Source organism: Eublepharis macularius, chromosome 2, assembly GCF_028583425.1.
Source record: "Eublepharis macularius isolate TG4126 chromosome 2, MPM_Emac_v1.0, whole genome shotgun sequence".
Taxonomy (NCBI): Eukaryota; Metazoa; Chordata; class Lepidosauria; order Squamata; family Eublepharidae; genus Eublepharis; species Eublepharis macularius.
The window spans coordinates 42067115-42087553 of NC_072791.1; the positions used below are offsets into that span (position 1 = coordinate 42067115).

At 41.0% G+C, this 20439-nt stretch overlaps 1 protein-coding gene across 4 annotated transcripts in view; it reads right to left on the bottom strand.

Annotated features, from left to right (window-relative positions):
• The window catches only part of NRXN3 (neurexin 3), a 1560869-nt gene that overhangs the window by 860552 nt on the left and 679878 nt on the right, over nucleotides 1-20439 (bottom strand). For all 4 annotated transcript variants that reach the window (XM_054971960.1, XM_054971959.1, XM_054971961.1 and 1 more), the window contains one exon: nucleotides 17169-17288. In XM_054971960.1, the coding sequence (XP_054827935.1) occupies nucleotides 17169-17288 (120 nt within the window). The remainder of the gene's footprint in view (nucleotides 1-17168; nucleotides 17289-20439) is intronic.

The window sequence follows — 20439 nt, forward strand, 5'->3', positions numbered from 1 at the left end:
CTAGGAAACATTTCCAAACAATTAATTAAGAGATTATGAAGCAAGTGAAAAATATTGCTGGAAAGAACCCTGCAGTATTAAACTAAAAGAGAAGTTATTGGACAAAAATATTGGTGAGACTTCTGCCTTTCACTATTAATTCAGCACCGTAGAACTGATTGTGGCAATAGTTTTCACTGCCAAAAGGCTGTTAATGTCCTCAAGAAGTATTAAGATTCTTGGCAAGGACATAGAAGTCTCAGGAAACTGCAGTTCTCAAGGAATATTAACATCATGTTGGCTCCAACCATCTTTTCTTCTGGTAGAAAAGGAAGGAGGCATCCTTGCTGACCTCCCATAAAGACTATTCTGCAAATCATGGGACTTGACAGTCCAAAAAGCCATGTGGGGCAGGGACGTACCGTGCAAGGGTACTGAGCGAGACTGGATTAAAAAAACGAGGTGGATCTTACCCATTGATCCTCCTGCATTATAGGGCCTAATTAAGGTTTGAGCAAGGGAGGTGGGCTTTTCAGGTAGAAATGGGGAACCTCCAGGCTTAGTTTTATACAGCTCTTGATAATGGCCACTTTAGCACACCGGGCCGGTTTGACATCTGGGGCAAACGTCCCATCTATCACACAGAGGTGAGGGGGCTGCTGTAAAAAACTGGCTCTCGTTTTTCATAGCCTACAGCATATTTGGTACGGCAGAGTCATTGTAAGCTGCTTCTAGTGCAGAGAGGAACGAGGATAGAATTTCTTTTAAGGGAATAAATAAAGAGACTGTTCTGACATCAAAGCAATTAACAATGCCATCCCAAGCAGGGTTACAGCCTTCTAAATCTGTTTAAAAATGTGTTACTTTCAGATTCCGCTGTAAGACTACAATCCCATTCAGATTTTTGTGGGAACGTTCCATTTTTGTAATTATTATTATTTTCGGGAATGTCCCATTTAAATGAACAAGATATGCTTCCAAGCAAACATGCATAGAATTGAGTAGCATGAATTCCTCCCTTAGGAAAGTTTTTAAGTCACAGCCTCTATCCAAAACAAAGTTAGATGTGCTTAAGGCTATTGATTTCAATAGGCTTTAAAATGATGCATTGTGTGGCAGACAGTGGCCCACCAATTTAATCAATCAAAGTTGTCATTAAAATGCACACTATGGCGGAACAGCTCCATTGATCCGTGGCCACTGTCCCATCTTGCCCTCTGAGGCATCTGGGAATTAACCAGAGGCAGTCCAAGTCTCCATCTGGCACGTGCCACCCACTCAGTTTCCTCCAATGAGGTTTTTGCTCCTTTTCCCTGGTATCCATTGTCGCCTTTGTAGGAATTGCCCATGGGAAAAGCCAAGGCTCCACACTCCCCTCTGTAGGCTTGACCCTCTGTAGGCTTGATGCTCTTCCAGGGTGCCCATTTTAAATAGTGTGGTTCAGTAGTGGAAGTCTATATGGTAGAGAGAACAGCTACCAGCATTTAAGAATTAAATAACATTTATTTTTAAAAAGAAAACATGTTCACACTCATACTTTCAAGCTCAGCAACAGATTTGAGAAAGGGATACCAAAAGAAATGTGCAAATACACAATTCCTCTGCCCTTCATTCCATACATGCCCTACTCAATCCCATTCTAAGGCAGGATTTTTAACTCAAAAGGTTCTATCTTACTGATAAATTACCTCACCTTGCAGTCCTGGTTTTGACCTACAGCCCCCATGTGGCCAATGGCTGCCACCTCTCTGTGCCAGGAGATTTTATTTCCCTTTGCCCACTTCCTAGGCAGGTGAAAAGGGCTGGTCAGAGAGGCTTTTCCTGAAGCTTACAGGAAGAATCCTCTCTGGCATTTTAGCCTCTATACCCCCTAATAATATATTCCAAAGCCCAAATTTTCATTTTATACACACATGCACATACACACACACTAAGACCTTCATGACAATTCCAGCCAGATAATAATAGTGACTATTCCCTACAGTGGAATGACAGAGACCCTGATCTAATATTCCAGCATAATTTCAGTGCAATACATCCTAATGACCATTCCTGAAAATACTATGCAGATAGAAAACCATTCCAATGTGTAGAGCAATTGTCCATGTTTATATGTTCAGTGGATGACCTTCCAAAAATCATTGTATGGGTGGTGAAATGTTAAGCCAGTTGGCTCAGAGGACTAATCACCTGCCAAATCAGACCAGAAAAATCTTTGTTTTGTAAGTGGAATGTCGGTCCTGTGTCTTTATTTTTGCTGAGAAAAGAATAAGAAAGGGAGGAAGAGTTCACTTTTGTGTTCCCTTGTCAGACAATTAGTGGTGACTTCACTTAACTTGCTAGTGGTGGCTCCCTGATAGAAAGCTCTCATCCTACTCCAGAAAAGATACATTGTATGGCATTTACTGCGGTTATTTACAGCACAGCCCACTGGATTAATGTCTGTCCAGGAGAAAACTGCAGATTCAGGACTTTGGGGGCAAATGAGTGTGCTGAACTAAGTGTGTAACCTTTGAAACAGCTAGGAAAAGAGCCTCATTATTTAAAGTGATGCTGCCAATTTAGTTTGGGGCTCTGAAATTTCAGAAAGAAAGTATAAAGAAGCAGTTTCTGAAATTAACTTGCCGGTTCTGTTGCTTTGCTGAAAACGGTCCCTCTCCAAGAACTATGAAACCTGTGTCTGCAGAATTGTGATACCCTATGAAAATGAGACGTTCAGACTACAAACAGAAGGCTAAAGAGACCCCTGAGAGAGAGAGAGAGAGAGAGAGAGAGAGAGAGAGAGAGAGAGAGAGAGAGAGAGAGAGAGCACAGCAGAATGTGACTCGATTGCTCCAGCACAGGGAAGCAACCTCAAAATTGGGATGAGCAAATGTTTCCTAAATGGTTTCTTTTCACATTTGTTTATATTCTGCTAAGAGCTTCTGTTCTGTACATTTCACTTTAGGATTGGTAGGTTTGTTTGTATTGCATATGCATGATTTGGATATGCAATGTATACAATATTTATTTCTGCAAAGTACTTCACTTGCATATTTACATATAATGCTGATTACATGATGCACACTGAAATATCTATACATTTTGTGGGGGGGAACTGAGTGTAAAGAAACTGCGACAAAGATAAAGAACCATGAATTCAACTGGCACAAGGAAGAGACACAATCGTAACCGGGAATTTTGGAGTTAAAACAGGAGCTATGCAACATCCCTACTCAGAAGCTCTAACCTAGCAGGCCCAAGGATCTTTACGTGGCACAAGAGTGACTGGGAACCATAGACACTTTTCTGTATGTTGAGTATCAAATCTAGAATGTTCAGTTTTACCAGAGATCGTTCTTCCTAACTGAGCTCTTAACATGCCTTATTACTTATGACCAGAACCCAAGACGGAAGGTTTGAGATACAAAAAGATCTGTAACTTAGGGAGATATGGGTGTTCTCGGGGAAGTTCAGCTGCTTCTTACATTGTGTGCTAAGATCCACGAGTGGATGATTTGAGTCCCCATAGTTGGAAAACTCTGTTAATGCTCATAACCATTGGGAGAAAGTAGTTCACTATGGGGTATGTGATGAAGGGAGCAGGGACTCTCGAAAGCTCGTACCTGAGAAACCTAGTTGGTTTTTAAGATGCTAGTGGACCTGGCTCTTGCTCTTCGACTGCAGACCAAGACTGCTACTCACCTGAAACTCTCTTTATGGGGTAAACAGAATTGTGTGCATTTGTGCACTCTCTCATTTACTCAGAGGTTACACATTGACACTCTGTGGACATGTCAGTCTCCACTAACTCATCTTAATGCCCCCAAAAGTCATGCTAATATTTAATAAGACCTCCCCACCCACCCACAAAAAAAATTGTTTTTTCCAGCCTCCAGCATCTTCATAAATGGTCCTGGGTGATGACAGAACCATACTGGTTTGTAAGCAGGGAGGGGAAATGAAAACTGCCCACAGCCAAATAGAGCTTGTGATCTTGGAAAACCTCTTTGCAGGATTAATTTGGAAAGGAGGGGGGAAGCTAGCCAGAGTGAAATAGATGCTTCTAAACTTCATTTGTGGCCGGTTCTTTGCAAGCCAGCATTGCTCAGGGTGACTTATAGAGCCACAGTGCCACCTGGTGGGTTTGAACGGAAACAAGGGTGCTCCTTGTTCAGGTATTTGAGAGATCTGCGAGCTGTGACAGCTCCAGTTTTCCAGCAAGTTGAGAAATATCTCCATTACATTAATTGCCTTTTTTACCCTTTTTGTTTTTTTTAAAAAAAGAAATTATTCATTTTAGCTCTTTTAAAGAAGAGACGACAAACAACTCTATTTTTAATCACCCAAACTCAGCACCGTACATAAACATTGGGGGCCTCTTCAGAAATAGAGATGTGTGGGCAGAAGACCATCTGCTTAGTATATTGTCTGCCAGAATCCTGATTCCAGCTGCAATGACATGCATTTGAAGGTCTTCCATGCTAAACGAGGGCTACACTATTACACTCCAAATCTTATGGGTTTAAGGCAGCTGGAAAAGCATAGCCATGTCAAGTGGATCCTAAGTAAACTTGTCCCATACCTAGTTCCCACTTTTTATCAAGAAAAAAAATCAGAATACCATCACTGAGAAAATCACTGGAATGTGATGAACTGTTCTTAACATTTCCCTAGGAGTGACTTCCACCTGTGATTTGGTGACAGGACAACCAATTCTAATAATTACAAGTTGGTGATAACAGCTCTCACAGAAGTACATATATTTCCTTGGACTATGCACTGGGTATTACATTTTTTTAATGTGACTGCACATTAAACTATTCCTGTCCATAAACTCTACAGAAAGATTCTGCCCTTCTCCTTGACATAGTATCAGCACACATGGAGAGGACTTTTTTTTCAATAACACAGAGGGCAATCAAACATGTGTCCCCAGAGACTGAGGTAAGAATTAAGGAATTAAACATTTTCAGTGATATATTCATTGGCATGCTGCCTAGCCCTATTTTTTAAAAAAAAAATCTGGAATTTCTCTACTCTTCATCAAATAGCCTTCATACTACATATTTTCATCAGAGCTAAAAATACTATTACCAAAGAATGTGAAAAAATATATTTTTTCTTGTGCTCCGTGTTTAGCAACCAGCAGTATAGCATGCACCACAATTAACATTTGCTTATATCTGCAGATCAAGTTGGCATTGGAGGTCCAGCTAACTGGTAGCTGGCCACTTTATTGTATTCCAAGTTGACAGGATATGCTTTAGAGGTCTTATTTATATCTTATTATAGTACTGGGCACTCTGCAGTGCCAGGCACTCTATAGTTGTGGTCTTCCATTCACCAGAGGAAAGATCTGTGGCAGATGAACTATAAAAGACACAGATGCTTACCAGGGCTACCAATCACATGACTGATGATCTGTGATATCTGTCATCCATCTTCATCATTCACCTGAGATCAGAAGGGCAGAGATGTAGCAGCTGGAAGGTCATTTAGTGCAATTTGGAGGGGGGAAAGAGACACTATGACAGATAGTTATGAGAAATCCACAAACCTGACAGAGGCTTTTATAGGGCCAAGCGATGCAATTAAGTCAGAAAGCTGAGCACAGGGAAGATGAATAGGCCCCTGGCCATGTTTCTTTTGAGACAACGGCCCCCATGTCCATTTGAAAGAAAGGAACAATTTATGTTTGGCAGGTACATTATTAATACCAGAGTCAAGCAAGTTGTTTTAGATTCTTCAGCACCTTGGAGAGTTCATAATGTTCTCAGGCTGGAAACATGCCATACTACAAAGATCTTCAGGTCAGAACATAGGTTTAATGGATTTCTTTCTCGCCTTTATATGGTAATAAGAACAACCTGTAGCCTCCAGGCAGAAGTGAGATTAGGTTTCACTTCCTGCCCACCATTTGTTGGGCCAGTTGGCAGCCACTGAGAAGGACGATATTGTTAAACACTTTCAGTAGCTACTGTGGTGAACTCTGAGACAAGTAGTTTTAGATAACACTGATTCAACATTACTGTACATGGAACTGATATTTACACAAATCAAACACATTCCGCCTAATCAAAGCCCTGTCATGACCACTACCACTGATGGCCGTGACTGAAGCTAGGAGATCACAGTGCCATGAACACAGCAGCTCTGAGCATCAGAATTAAGTTATAAAGGAAACCTGGCAGTTCCAATCAATACAGGTCTCTGCCTCGGGCTAGAGGGAAGACAGCTGCCAGACTAGCTGGCTGCACAGAGTAAAATATCAAATGTTCTTACGAGTTTTGTGCTACAGCTGGTTGCAGAAACTGGGGAGCTGGAGAATATAAAATGGAATATGGAGAACAGGTGAAGCTGCTTTCCACCAAGTCAGACCATATGTTTGTCTAGACCCTCAGGATCTAGAAACATCTATCCCAACACTTTTAACCAAGATCCTTCAGTGGGATATGTTGTGGTACTTTCTGGCACTTTCCACATGCAAGGGATGTGGTCTGTCAATAAGCCACTTCCCATGCTTACTTTCTGTTGTCTTGTGACAAAACTGGGGATTTTCTCTACCAGGTTGGTGTCACTGGCGACAATGAACATATGAAACTGCCTTATTCTGAAGCAGACAGTGTGGTCATCACTGTCCGTATGGTTTACCATAACTGGCAGCAGCTCCTCAGGGGCTCAGGTCAAGGTACTACCTGATCTTTTTAACTGGAGCTGCTGGGAGTTGAACCTGGGCTTTCTGCATGCCAAGAAGATGCTCTTCCATTGAGCCACAGCTCCTTCCCAATGAGGATGCAACTACTATCTTCAAATTTTCCTATCCTGTATCTGTGTTAATATTGCAGATAACTTCTTGTAACGAGTCATCCATTTAAGTCAGTGCAAAAGTCAAAACAAAATTGGAAGCCTAATTCTCTTTACACTTTATGAGCAATTGAAGGAACTCCATGCAGAATCACATACACACACCCCCAAAGCCCCTTCATCACATTCATAGCTATGGCGTCTACTTTAAAGCTGCCCAATATCCCACCTAGGTTTTCTTCTTGGTGATCATTATCTGAATAACCGAGATTGAAATTTTGTATTTAATCCACAGTCTCCACAGCTGGGCCTCTTATATCAGCCCCTGGGTAACAAGCCTGTAACAATGCCAAGATATGTCTCCATGCATAGCTAAACTCCACTGGAGATCAATAGGCAGTCATCTTGCAATGAGAGGCAATAATTAACACATTAGGCAGGTTGAATAACAAACAGGAATTTGCTCCTGGACGTGTCATTTCAATCTTCCTGTTTTTCTTCCCTCACTGTCAGAAAGTTACAGTTTAAAATAAGAGACTTGATGTAACTCCAATACATCAAGATATTGGACATTTTGAGATATGCACAAGTTATCAGATTTTTTTTAAAAAAAATCTTTGTACTGTATATATCTATGGCAGCAATCCCCAATGTAGTGCAGGACCTATGGACACCATGGCAAACACCCACAGATTTCCTGGTACCCATTTGCTTCTTTGACAAAACATCTCTTCCCCAAACAAAGAGCTAGTGCTGGCTGTCCTTCATCTCAGTGGAACAGAAGGTGCTTCAAAAAACCCAGGAGGCATTACCTTTCTGTCAGCTGGGACAACCCATTCAATTGTAGCAGCATAATTGTCCTGTAATCCCCCAATATTATGTGATTGGCCCCAGAACCCCGGGACAATCATTTTGTGACTCCCTGTCCTGTCAGCCATTTTGTGGTGGGCCCACTCCCTGTTCTCAAAATTCCAAAAGTGTCCACAGGCTTAAAAAGATTGGGGACCCATAATCTATGGAATGGATTTAGTTCATAGTAATTTCTAAGAAATCTTCAAAGTCATCCAGTGCAGTATAGCGATCAGATTGCCAGACTAGAACCTGACAAACCCAATTCAAATCCCTACTCAGACATGAAGTTCACTGATTACCTTGGGCCCATCACTCTCACCCATCCTAACCTACCTTGCAAGGTTGATATGAGGGAAAATATGAGGATAGAAATACCCTGAGGTCATTGGAAGAAGGGTGGGATAAAATGTATAGACAAATGACTACTGAATTTTCACTTGGGCAAGGTCTTTTCCATCCTACTGTAAGAGCGCAGCTCATAACTAGACATGGGCACGGACAGCATTACGAACAGAAAAAACCCAATGAACAGCCTAATCTGCTGTTCTCGAACAAGCTGTTCGTGAGGCCCCATCCTAAACGAACAGGTGGCCGTTGCAAGCCTCATTCATTGCCTTCGGAAGCCGTTCATCAAGCCAGACAGTTTGGCACCTGGTGCAATCAATCCCCTTGGCATCTAAACGTTTTCCGAGTTGAAGGGGTGGTTAAAAGGGGGCCCTTCAGAGCCTCCCTCTTGCTTACCTTTTTAACATATTGTTCTCCACCTGTTTGCTGCTGCTTTCCCTGACTTTCAACTTCAATGCTATTTTTTAATGAAGAGGTGATGCTACAGTTCCTAGCATTAGTTTAAAAAATTATTATTCCTACACAATCAAAGTGTGTATCATACATGGGACCTTACATGGGAGTCAGTTTGGTGTAGTGGTTAAGAGAGGCAGGACTCTAATCTGGAGAGCTGGGTTTGATTCCCCACTCCACCACTTGAAGCCAGCTGGGTGACCTTGGGTCAGTCACAGCTTCTTGGAGCTCTCTCAGCCCCACCCACCACACAGGGTGATTTTTGTGAGGATAATAATAACACACTTTGTAAACCACTCTAAGTGTGGCATTAAGATGTCACAAAGGGTGGTATATAAAGCGAATGTTATTATATAAAGCGAATGTTATTACTGCGACTAGGAGAACAGCTTTTCTCAGATTCTCTCCACACAATAATTAACTTTAAAAAAATGGAAATAAGTTCTTTCTGATGTTAATCCTCATTATTTGCAGGGCTAATTCATAGTGCCCCAGTAGTACACAAAACAATATGTTAAGTGGACTCCTTTCCAAACAAGCTCTTGGGCTGAAGCCCAACCAGATGTTCTGCAGCTGTTGAGAGGGACTGCTGTCCTGATTGAGAATAACTTAAAAAGCTCACAGAGCTGCTTGTGCATTGGAAGACACCGCTGTCGCCTAGCACTGGATGCTCCAAAACTGAAAGCATGTTTTACAGAGGCTGCTGTAAAGATCTGAGATGTCTGACTGGCAGCAAAGCTCGACAGCAAAACAAAAGGCACGGGGATGGCGCCGATACCATCCTAGTGATGAATACAATCCATTTCTTATTTTAATCTATCTTGTCCTCCTCTAATTTAGATAGAATGTACAATGTCGGTAAAAGGCTTAAGTGAAGAAAAGGAAGCACCAGATGGATTGTTTCCTGAGACTGGACAAGTTGTTTCAGCTACATGGGTTGGTGGGAGGGAAAAGGTCACAGTGAAGGAGACATATCGATGGAAGTGTGCACATGGAAAGGAGGTGTCCTGCTTTGTTGAGGCATAATTCACACAACTTGATTTACTGGCAGCTTCTCTTTCAAATAAAATGGATATTTCCAATGAGTTTTATAAACAGCCTTGAAGACTATTGGGCAAAATTTAACTGCTAACAGGTTTATCCACACTCAGCTAATGAAGTGTGCACAGATTTATTTCCTGCATGCCAGAGCCTCTCCATGCTTGTTGCTTTCAGTATCAATAAGTAATAAGTTGAGCACATTAGAAATGAATGGGTGGTAATTAAACACTGGCAATAAAAGGGTCTTTTGCAAAGTAAATCAAGCTGAAATGCACTGGCAATGAAATTATAGAGGTCATCCAGCCCCTGCACAAGTAATTGCCCTGATAGCAATGGGCTAGGGTGTGAACATTTATCTTCTTAGTTTGAATACTGTCATGATAAGAGCAATGATGTCTCATCATCACTTTGGTTGGGAGGGTTTCTGGACCAGTTAATTAGAGGATCGGTGTTAGTACCTGCTCATTTCTGAACTGTTAGTGTGATGCAAAAGACCATTGAAGCATTCTTGTTCTTTGGAAGATGGGAGGTGTTTACACTGGCTACCTTTAGTGTTGCTGCTAACTTCTACATCAATTGGATTTCAGGCTGGGATCCCAAGTTCCAATTGTGATAGACCAATTTCTGCTAAATTTTGAGTCTGAACTAGAAGCAGCATATAGAAGAAAAGCCCAGTGTAGCTAAGAGGCATAGTTTCATTTTGCACACTTGACAACTTTTGGGACAGTGTTGGATCAACAGTGGCACTGATCTCAACACACTAAAGGCCTCTGAAAACATTTGGACATATATTCGGTAGCTTAGGAAGGGTACCTGGAGAGTATTTTACAGTCCACACATTCCAGATCTAGCCATAAATTTGAGAGGGGGGAAACAACTTGTTTTTTGCTCCCCCAAAACCTAAAACAATACAAAGCCTGGGTTGGATCCTGCCACTCAATCACACTGAATTACTTTCCATATCACAGTCCTCATCCAACATGGCTTTTGTACAAGCAGGTCCCATGGTTCTTAGCATAGCCTTTTTCTTTGTGGTGGTGATCACCTGCAGAAAAGTTGGATGGCTCCAACCCCATAAATAGGAGGTTCTGCCCTTTCCTATCCCTCTTACCAATGTAAACATAATATTGTATTGTCCCTGCACCCCAGGAGGAAGGCAAGAACACCAAAGTATGAGAACAGCTAGGTCTTAATTTTGGTGCAGTTACTACTATTCTGGTAAATAGTCTTTGGGCAACTCCAACCTGGACCCAGAAGTCATTGCAAGCTTATAAAGCCAGTCCAATCTTTCTTCCTACTGCTGTTACCATATGAGCACTGTGCCCCACTGGTTCATGCAGGCAGAGCTAAATGTGCCACAGATGGAGGGGAACAGGTATTCTTCACATTCTTACACAATAATATTAATGCGTTAATGTTATTTCAAGCCAAGTTCATCAGTCATTTCACCAAGTAACTTTGCATAATTTTTCATTCCCATTTGCCAAATGGGTACAATGTTGAACTACATCATTGAATCATTAGTGACAATAATAGTAAAATCCATTAAATTATTATTTTTTTGCAAACATTACCAATTTCTGTACAAAGAACAATATTTTCCTACTCTGTCACACAGGCAAATTATTCTTACCAAAACAAGCATATTAGTAGGTTGGGAGTTTGTGCATAAAGACATAAGAAAAGTGCTGCTGGACTGGAAACAGGATGCTGAACTAGATAAACCATTAGTCTAGTCCAGCAAGGCTGATCATGCTCTTATGAATATCACACTGATTATTTCCTTCACATCGGGTTTCTGAAATACCCACAGTATTCATGTTCTCATTTAGCACATGTGCTCCAGCTCTCCCATTTTAACTCAGAGGCTTCTGGCATTTACATGTAAGCATCTGTACCTTGTTTCCCTCTCCAAGCATCCTTTAGGCTTACATTTTACTCTCCTTCAAGGGCTATAATTTCCTGTCATGTACTTATTATCAAATTCTATCCTCTCCTCATTTAGAAGGCCTCCACCATCATTTAGGGAACAGATGTATCAAACCTGATACTCCCTAACTCCAGTTAGCTGTTGACCACATGCCCCCCAACACCTGCATCTTATTGCACCCCAAGATCCTCTGGCCCAGCAAAGTCAGAAGCATGCATGCACCCATCTTCTGATGTCACCTCATTGTTGTCAGCAGGTATCAGTTATGTCTGCCACCCAAGTTCTCTCAGTCATATGTACCCAGACTCATGACAGCTTGGATTCTGAACCTTTCATCAATGGGGTCTTGGATCCTAAAGTTCACCAATTACACGGCAACCACAAATTCTCCAGAAAGCAGCTGGATCCTGAAGTCTGGCCCAATATCATTAAGGATCTTAATTCATCACTAATTTCTACCAATTTCCAGTGCATCCAGTCAGGTGCATAAAAGGGCATCCCACACCCTCCATTTTTGTACATGACTCTCTTCTTGAACCTTGTTTCATCACTACTGGCATGAAATCTTGGACTTGCTCATCAAGATAAAGCAAAGCATGATTAAACCATTTTGTTTCCCTTCCTGAAATTGACCTTCTCAGCTTTCTACCTGCTCCCATCTTTTAGCTTTGCCCTTCCCAACACTTGGACAGTCGGCTTTACAGCCAGCTAGTTTTCTCCTATACTATCCCCATCAGACTAGAGACTCCTTCCCTTCCTACTTTGAAAACCATTCTCCACTCATATGTTTTGGTCCTTTGTTTGGTAATCCCTCAACTATATCTTCTCTCTGGGCTGCTTTCTATGGACTAGCCATGTTGGAGGAACACAGGGTGGGTCAAAATTAATTTTAATTGGATATAGTAACACATCTTATATCTTGGTTGGGCAATAAAAATTACTATCTGGTTAAGTATCAGTTCCCCTCTTCTTCTTTCCTTCCCTGGGAGACTTATTAAGCCAACATAGAAATTGTGTATATGCTAGACAAAAAAGATACAAGTCTCAGAATCTGCATTTAATTCCAGAATTAAACAGCATAGATGCTGTTCATGTGCCTGCAATGATAAAGGCACCAGTTTGAGTAATATTCCTTTCTTCCATTTGATACAAGCAGAGCCTGAGCCCACTGACTTGCACATTTCCCCTAACTCTAACTGATTCCTCCTGACCCTATTGTCCCATCCATGCACTGAGACCATTAGCAGCCATGTGTCTAGCTAGCCCCACCTATGAAAACAGGCAGCTTTTCGGAAAATGCTGCCTTTAGAGTTTTGAGTGTAACCTTTTGTCTAGCAACCAAATTTTCTCCTCCAATACCATATGACTACATTGAACACCATCCTGTTCCATGATGTACCTCAAATTGCCCTGGGTTTTATTGAGAAGTCCAAACATTATCTTTGCTTCTGCTCAGCTCCCACATTTCATCAGTAAAAAATTGGTTTCTCATGGAATACTCAACTCAGCTCAAATGAGTCCTTCATACTCTACTCTCAGCAGTCCATACAGAAGCCCAGATTCAGCATGGGAACTACACGTGTGCTTTGGAACGTCCAACACTACTGTTACACGTAGACTGACCAGGGAGAAGTGCCAATCATGCCACAAAGTTAATGTCTGAAGCAGGCCTCGATGTCCTTGAGGAAGAAATTCAGTCTAGAAGTGTGTCTGTGAACACAGACACGCAAAAGACAAGTACAATTTATTTCTCCCATTGGCTGAATGAAATACCGGTTTTAACAATGTCGATCAATACCACATTACAACATATAATTTGAACATACCCACAGACAATAAAAATGAAGAAAACCAATCGATACCCTACAGGTGGACTTAACAACCATTTCATCTGGAATCTGTTTGAAACGGCATTTGACTGCTTGCCCTAGACACTGCTGAAAGTGATTGATAGGTTACAGGCAGAGCCCTCCAAAGCACTGGTGCAATGGGTTTCTTTCTAAGTAATCCAGTTGTTGACAACAGCAAGAGAAGGCATGTATCAAGCATACTCCTCTTTCCAAGCAATTTTATTTGCATCAACGAGGAATGCAGAATGCCCTAATGGATCAATGGTGCAACTAAATATAAGGACAATATCCACAGAACCCAACAAAGATACATTTGACAAAATCCAAAAGGTATGCTTATGGTTGCAAGTATAAAGTATTATTTTTCAATTGGTCGCTTATGGGAGGGGGGAGGGTAACATAAAGGGGGAAAATTAAAATTAAAAAAAAAAGAAGAAGAATCCATATATACCTCAGCTCTTATCAGGAAAGCTAGAAATCATTGCTCTGTATTAGCCTTCACTCTAAACAGGTATTATACCAGGCAGGAGGACAGATTATGTGTCCCAAGGTGTTCCAAGGCCACATTGATAAGCTGGAGCTTCAGCTCACAACTCAGGGCTGATTGCACGCTATCTTTTAATTTCATCATTTTTTAAAGTTTCATACAAGTGGCCTGCTCATATGGGAAAGGGAGGTATGATCTGCACATATGCATGGTACTGTTGCAGCAATTTTTCAGGATCAGGGAAACTGAAGCAGGAACTCAAACTTCCCTGATCACAGAGGTTGCTGAAACTGTACCACAAGAGTGGGTTGTTCCTAGGCGCAGAACAAAAAAAAAAAGGCAACAAATATAACATAGAAAGAAGCAAAACATAACATGGAAACAAGCCTCCATCCTGCAGAAAACTTATCATAATACACCAAGGTCTAAAATAAGCAGAGGCTAACTTTATAAAATATCAATAACTATTGTGGCTAGTTCTGTAAGTGCACTATGGTCCATTACAGCAAACAAAGCTTCTTACTGTATTTCTCCATCATACAGTCCATCATACATATAATGTTAGAGCAGTAATGGCAGTTGTAGATTATTAGATTCAATGCTTTGAAAGGAAAAGGATTCTCCAAGCCAGCCACTTTTTGAGACTGAATCAGTACAACATTTCCTCCATGATTGGATAAGGAACTTCTCCTAGCATATGGCGCACCAAGGATAGCAAGAAACTTGTATTAGTGTATGTACCTTCATTATGTGGCATTAAACTCTGACAGACATCAAAAATTGCTACTTCACAACCGGGTTTTAAGCAAGGACTTTCAAACATAATCCAAAATTCAGCAACGTACCTTTTGCAGATCCCAGCAGGATGAGTTGGGAGCAGTCAGCAGGACTTACCTTTCCTGCTCCTTTATGAAAACATCTTCCTACAACCATTTCTGAATCACCGGCGAGAGTGCAAGAATATAAACAATGGCATTTGAAATCTGGTTTCTGGGTATGAGTGATGGGCCACTTCTGACATTTTTTCGAGATGCATGCCTTGCTTCAGGTGCAAAGCTGTGATGGAAGCGCTACATTTGGAGAGCTAAAGTACCTGCCCATTTCCCAGCAAAGATGCTTCAGGTGGGTTGTCCACCTCCTGTGAATTTTTCTGTGCAGCTTCTCTGCATCTTTTCTATAAAATAAGTGAGCATGTAGCCCTTCCTATGTGATGCATATCTGAAACAATGGATGCAGTTCAGCTCACACATCGGTTTGTAGGCTCTGGATGTCTTTCTACACGTAAGCAAGAGGAACATCTACTTAAAAACTCAGAAAATTGCTTGTTAACACTTGGAACTTGTCTGAATTTGTCAGTGTCAATATAATATGGAAACCACCGTTCTTTGAAACCATGAGGTCCAAGTTATTGGGAACAAGAGAGAATAGAGTGTCATGAACTCCTTTAGAGTTATCTGCAGGGCTTATTCAAATACAGCCTCACAGGTCACACAGCAGAGTTTCCTGTATGCTGATTTCCTAATGTGATTTGCTAAGTGCGATATTAATGACAAAGAAGCATGTACGTGAAAAGGCATTGGGGACTGAGAAGAGCCAGGCAAAAAGATTCAAGTGAGCATACTAAAATGGAAGTGGGAGAAAGAGAGTGGCGGCAGCAAAAGCACCCGCAATCAAGCAGAACTTGGGCATGTTCGGTAGCTTTAACTGAGCAACGAACTTGTGGGGAAATGGCAGGGTTACTTATGTTCTCTCTTGTACACTTTTGTCTCCATTGCACTTCGGCTGGTTTTCAGAGTTATCTTAACAGCCTAGGCAGCAAATCACATTCTGCAGAGCATTCCTGGCTGTGCCAGTCTGACAGGACATGTGGCAGGTTGCCCTCATAATTCCTCCCCTGCGATAAAATCTGATACTCCAGAGAAAACAGGCTGAGACCCTCCCTGATGCCCTTATGTGTCTGTTTTCTATATAAAGGGATATTATTGGGGGAGGCATTCAAACATCTCATCCCATACCTGCAGCCTGAACGGTGAGCAACAAGAAACAGCTGCAGCATGAAAGGCTGTGCCACTTCTTGAAACTCTCATTTGCTCATTCCCTTTTGTCTATAGTAAAGTCACGCTGAGATAATTTTCCATTCGGAAGTCAAAGTTCTCCCCGACAGGATAAATACTAAATTTCAACATATGAATTTCCTATTAAATAAAACATTCCCATACTGATATGGGATGGAGATATCACCCCATGCCTTGTCAGAAATTAGCATGAGCACTGGATTTCTGATGGGTCCCCTTTTAGAAAAGCAGAAATGGTTTATGGTCCACACTTTCAAATAGGCTCTTTTTCTTAGCGTGGATCTACATATTCAGTGACAGCAATGGGATTCCCTGCCCATTTCTCAACATTAATACGGGAGGTTTCAGCAGAGGGGAAATTTGCAGTAGAAAAATACTAGGGGGGTGTATACATCTTCCTCTTTCCATACTTTCCCCCTTGTTCCCATCTTAATTAACAAATACATCTCAAAACTTCAGATGAGCTGAGGAGGGGGCTTGTAGAAGAAAAGTAGCCGGAAGGGTTGGTTACCTTCCTTCCACTTCCTGCTTCACTCCTGTAAACCGAACTGCTGAAATGTGAGTCGAGATTTTCAAGGATACTGTATAATTGTTCCCTTGTTAGGCTTCTATTTAGGCTTATGCCATGCTCACTTCCAACATTAAACTTTGATGTGATAAAGTCAACACAAGGTGACTTTTGGCTATCATTTTTACTTGAAGAATATATTTTCTTAATGGAGCTTCCTGTGGTGAGATCTATGGGGCTAAGTTTAGCTTTAAATGTACCTTCAAGATGTAGTGAACCTCCAATCTCATCACAGAAAGGCAGTAAGAGGAAATTAATATCATTAAAAGGATGGATAGAAGTCACAGTGTGATGAATGTGCTGAGTCAAAAATGAATGTCAGAATTTGGCCGGAGCCTACCAACAAGTTATACCTTAGCACAAAAACAACCATCATGAATAAATCAGTTAACATCATATAGGCATCCAATAATTCTGTCTGAGAACTTTTCACCTTTTGTACCCATTTAGATAGACTGATTAGTAACTACAAGGGGCCGGACAACATTAAGAAGTAACTGTACTTGGTGTAGCAGAGCTCTGATTATTGTCTAGCACACACAATTCTATCTGGTTGCTATAAAAAGAACATCAATAACCCCTTTTCATTTCATCTGTCTTTAAATATAAAAACAGAATGCACTCAAGCACTTTCATATCAGATCAAAAGGAAAATAATTATCATCCTCTTTCTTCAAGTAATATAGCTTTTAAAGTTAGTTTCCTAGGAAGCTGATCAGCTAACTCTGCCATTAGCATTCACACCCGCAGTGTTAAAGTAACATCTCGTGTAAAATTCAAGTTAAGAAAAGCTGGTACTCACGGTCATTGCATTGACTCCCAGAGTATGATGTCATATTACAGTCACAAGTGAAGCCTTCCCACAGCTGGATGCAGATGCCTTGGTTGGCACAGGAATCTTCTTGGCAGGTGGTGCTTGGTCCTGAGATGGAACAGCAAGGGAAGAAGTAAAACAAAAACAAAGAGTAGCCATTGGAAAAAGATCAGTAATAGACTGTAATTCATTGTTCTCATGCACCAAGGAACAAAAGGAAAGCAAACACTTTTCCATTTCATGGACATGCAACAGAAATTCAGGACACATAGAAGACATGGAGAATTACACACTGAGCAACAAAGAGAAAACTGTGGCACACAGCAGAAAGAAGGTGTGAAAGATATCATATTCCCTCTTAGGCAGGCTCTAAAGAAGGACTTATAATACTTGAAGCTTGCCCCTGGCCATCATAGACCTTCTGGTTCTCTCTCTCCAAGTTCACTATAAACAGTTCTTTCCATACTTGTTGATGGGATTGGATAGGGACGTTTATTGGATCCTTTGGATAGTACTTGAAGGGACTTTGGAAGGGGTGAGGAGGACTGGCAGTCCATTTATATCACAAATTTGCACTTCTTCCCCAAATAGTTGAGCTTGTCTTTGTAAGGAAGAGGGTCAGCTTGATCAGCCTTTCTCTTCTTCTCACTTGCCTCTGCCTCTTTATCCCTGGTATCTTCACCATCCAAAATATCTTTACTGGTGATTTTGTCATGCAACACCTTTGCTGATCTTTGAGGATTTCAAAAACTGAATTGTTGGCAAAGGGCATGTGCATTCTTTTAGTGAACCAAACCAAACCTTTTTAAGGTTCTGAGTTGTAGATAGCATGTAGTAACCAATGATTTGATGTGTGCTTGCCATATTGTCATTTTAATTCTCTATTGCTGTTTAAAATGCTACTTCTTCCCTTGCTTTAAATACAGAAGCACAAATGCTGGAGATCCCAGGATGAGAGGGAACATTTTAAACTTATCAAAATCACTGTATCATGAGGATGCAACAGAAGGGCCACATTTCAGAACAGTTAATGTCTTTAGGAGTAAGAAATTACTGATGCTTGAAAACAAATAGAACAGAGGAAGCTTTGCTATAATGTTTCAGGGGGGGTTCAGATTAATAGAGGGCAGGGTTTCCCTCTACTGCTGTGAAAAGAGGAGATCCACTATTTATAAAATAGTCTGATCTATTTTACTATTTTTGTAGACAAAACGTATCTGATATAGTTATATGTAGGAAATACAAATTCCACCTCTCCACCACTGATAAAGTAAAGAGTCCAGCAGCACCTTTAAGACTAACCAACTTTATTGTAGCATAGGCTTTTGATAACTACAGCTCTCTCTGTCAGATGCATCTAATGAAGAGAGCTGTGGTTCTCGAAAGCTTAAGCTACAATAAAGTTGGTTAGTCTTAAAGTTGCTACTGGACTTTTTACTATTCTGCAACTACTGACTAACACGGCTAACTCCTCTGGATCTACCACCAATAAAGTGAAGGATTCAATGTAGATCAACTAATAATGTAAAAAGAAAACTATCAGCATGTATTTTTCTTTTGTCAGTTATGCTGTAAGAATCATCAAAGCAACAGACTGATGGATCCATCTGGTGTCCATGACTTCTGCAGTGTTTGACCTCTCACTGACCAGAAAATCAGCAAATGGGGGAAGGGGGGAAAGAGAGCAACATACAGAATTTTAAATTAAATAATTATTTCCCAAATTCCCTGTGTAAGTATACACTCTCCAAATGAACTCATTGGGAGTGGAAAAAATTCCCCCATAAATGGCTTCCACCATGCCTCAAATCCACTGTACTAAGTCTTCAACCAATCACTAGAATTGCCAGCCAGTGACTGGCAACTGGTTGGAATCTGGGGGTGGGGACATGGGGTACAGTCAGGTGATAGTGTGATGTCACTTCTGAGGGAAACCCGGAAGTGACATCACACCTCCCATGGTTTCCAGTGAGAAACTGCCAACCCAGGTCAATCACGCTTCTAGGAATTATATTTATCCCAGCCAGGTCACAACAATAAGTTGCTTTGTGTGGCAATACAGCTCTCTGGCCTCACATTTAAAACACCCAGAAGTACTATTTCCAAAAAACATTTAAACGTAGTGGATTCAAGATTATTTTTTCTTCATTCTTGTTTTCCTAGCAGGGACACAGGGCGTTTGTTTTTAACTGGAATGCGGCATGCATACATTCACCTGGTGATACTTTCTCAGAATTCAGATACAGTCATGGGAAATGCTTCGTCTTCTGTGTTTCCGCTTGTCACAGAGGTGTTAAAAGCCCTGCCAGAAACTCTAGTTCTCAGACCTCACTTCCGGCCTATTAAACAATGCATGGACTGGACATGACATCTGGCACTAGAATATGAAAACTGATACTGTTGGGGAAATACTGTGTTTGAGAGGAAGTAAGGAGATAAAGTCTATCAATAGTGTTAACTATGATGGTCCACTATTCTGCAGCCACAGAGTAGCTCAGTGTATACCCTTCCAGGAATAAAAACAAAGAATTCTAATGGTCTCTTGGTATCCCCTTCACTAGGCCATATTCAGTTCTAGAAATCAGAAGATTTTCTATTTTACGCTTCCAGAGTGTCCATCTTTACTTGCTACCCCAGCCCCTCAATCATCTTTAATAGACTTCAACACAGTTACCTCTATGATAACATCTAGAAGACAGGGATAAGAACATGAAAACATGAAGCTTCCTTCTGCTGAATTAGTCTATTCGTTTATCACAGTCAGTGTCACCTACTTTGACTGGCAGTGGTTCCCCAGGGTTTCATGTAGAGTTCTTTCACGTCATCTACCTATCCGATATTTCTTGACGGGGGATACTGAAGATTGAATATGGGATCTTCAGCATATAAACCAGCAGCTCTACCACTAAGTTGCAGCCTGTCCTACATGAATGTTCTTTTTTAATATTAATGCATATTTTTATTGTTTTGGTTTTCTGATATTTGTTGTTGGTTTTGTAGATTTGTTAGTATTGTATATACATATAGTACAGTTTTTAATACACAATAATTTATGATGCTGATCGAAGGAGCCACTAATGAAACTGGTACAAGAAAATAACAATTGTGTAAACATTAGGACTCATGGTTGTAAATCATTTCCACAAAGGGGAAGCAAAACCAGGAAGAGGGTTTTCTGCCTGAAACAAGCTTGGAAGAGAAATGCAACATTATCCTTAGCTGAGGGCTCTTGCTTCCTTCCTTAGCAGCTGTCTTGTCT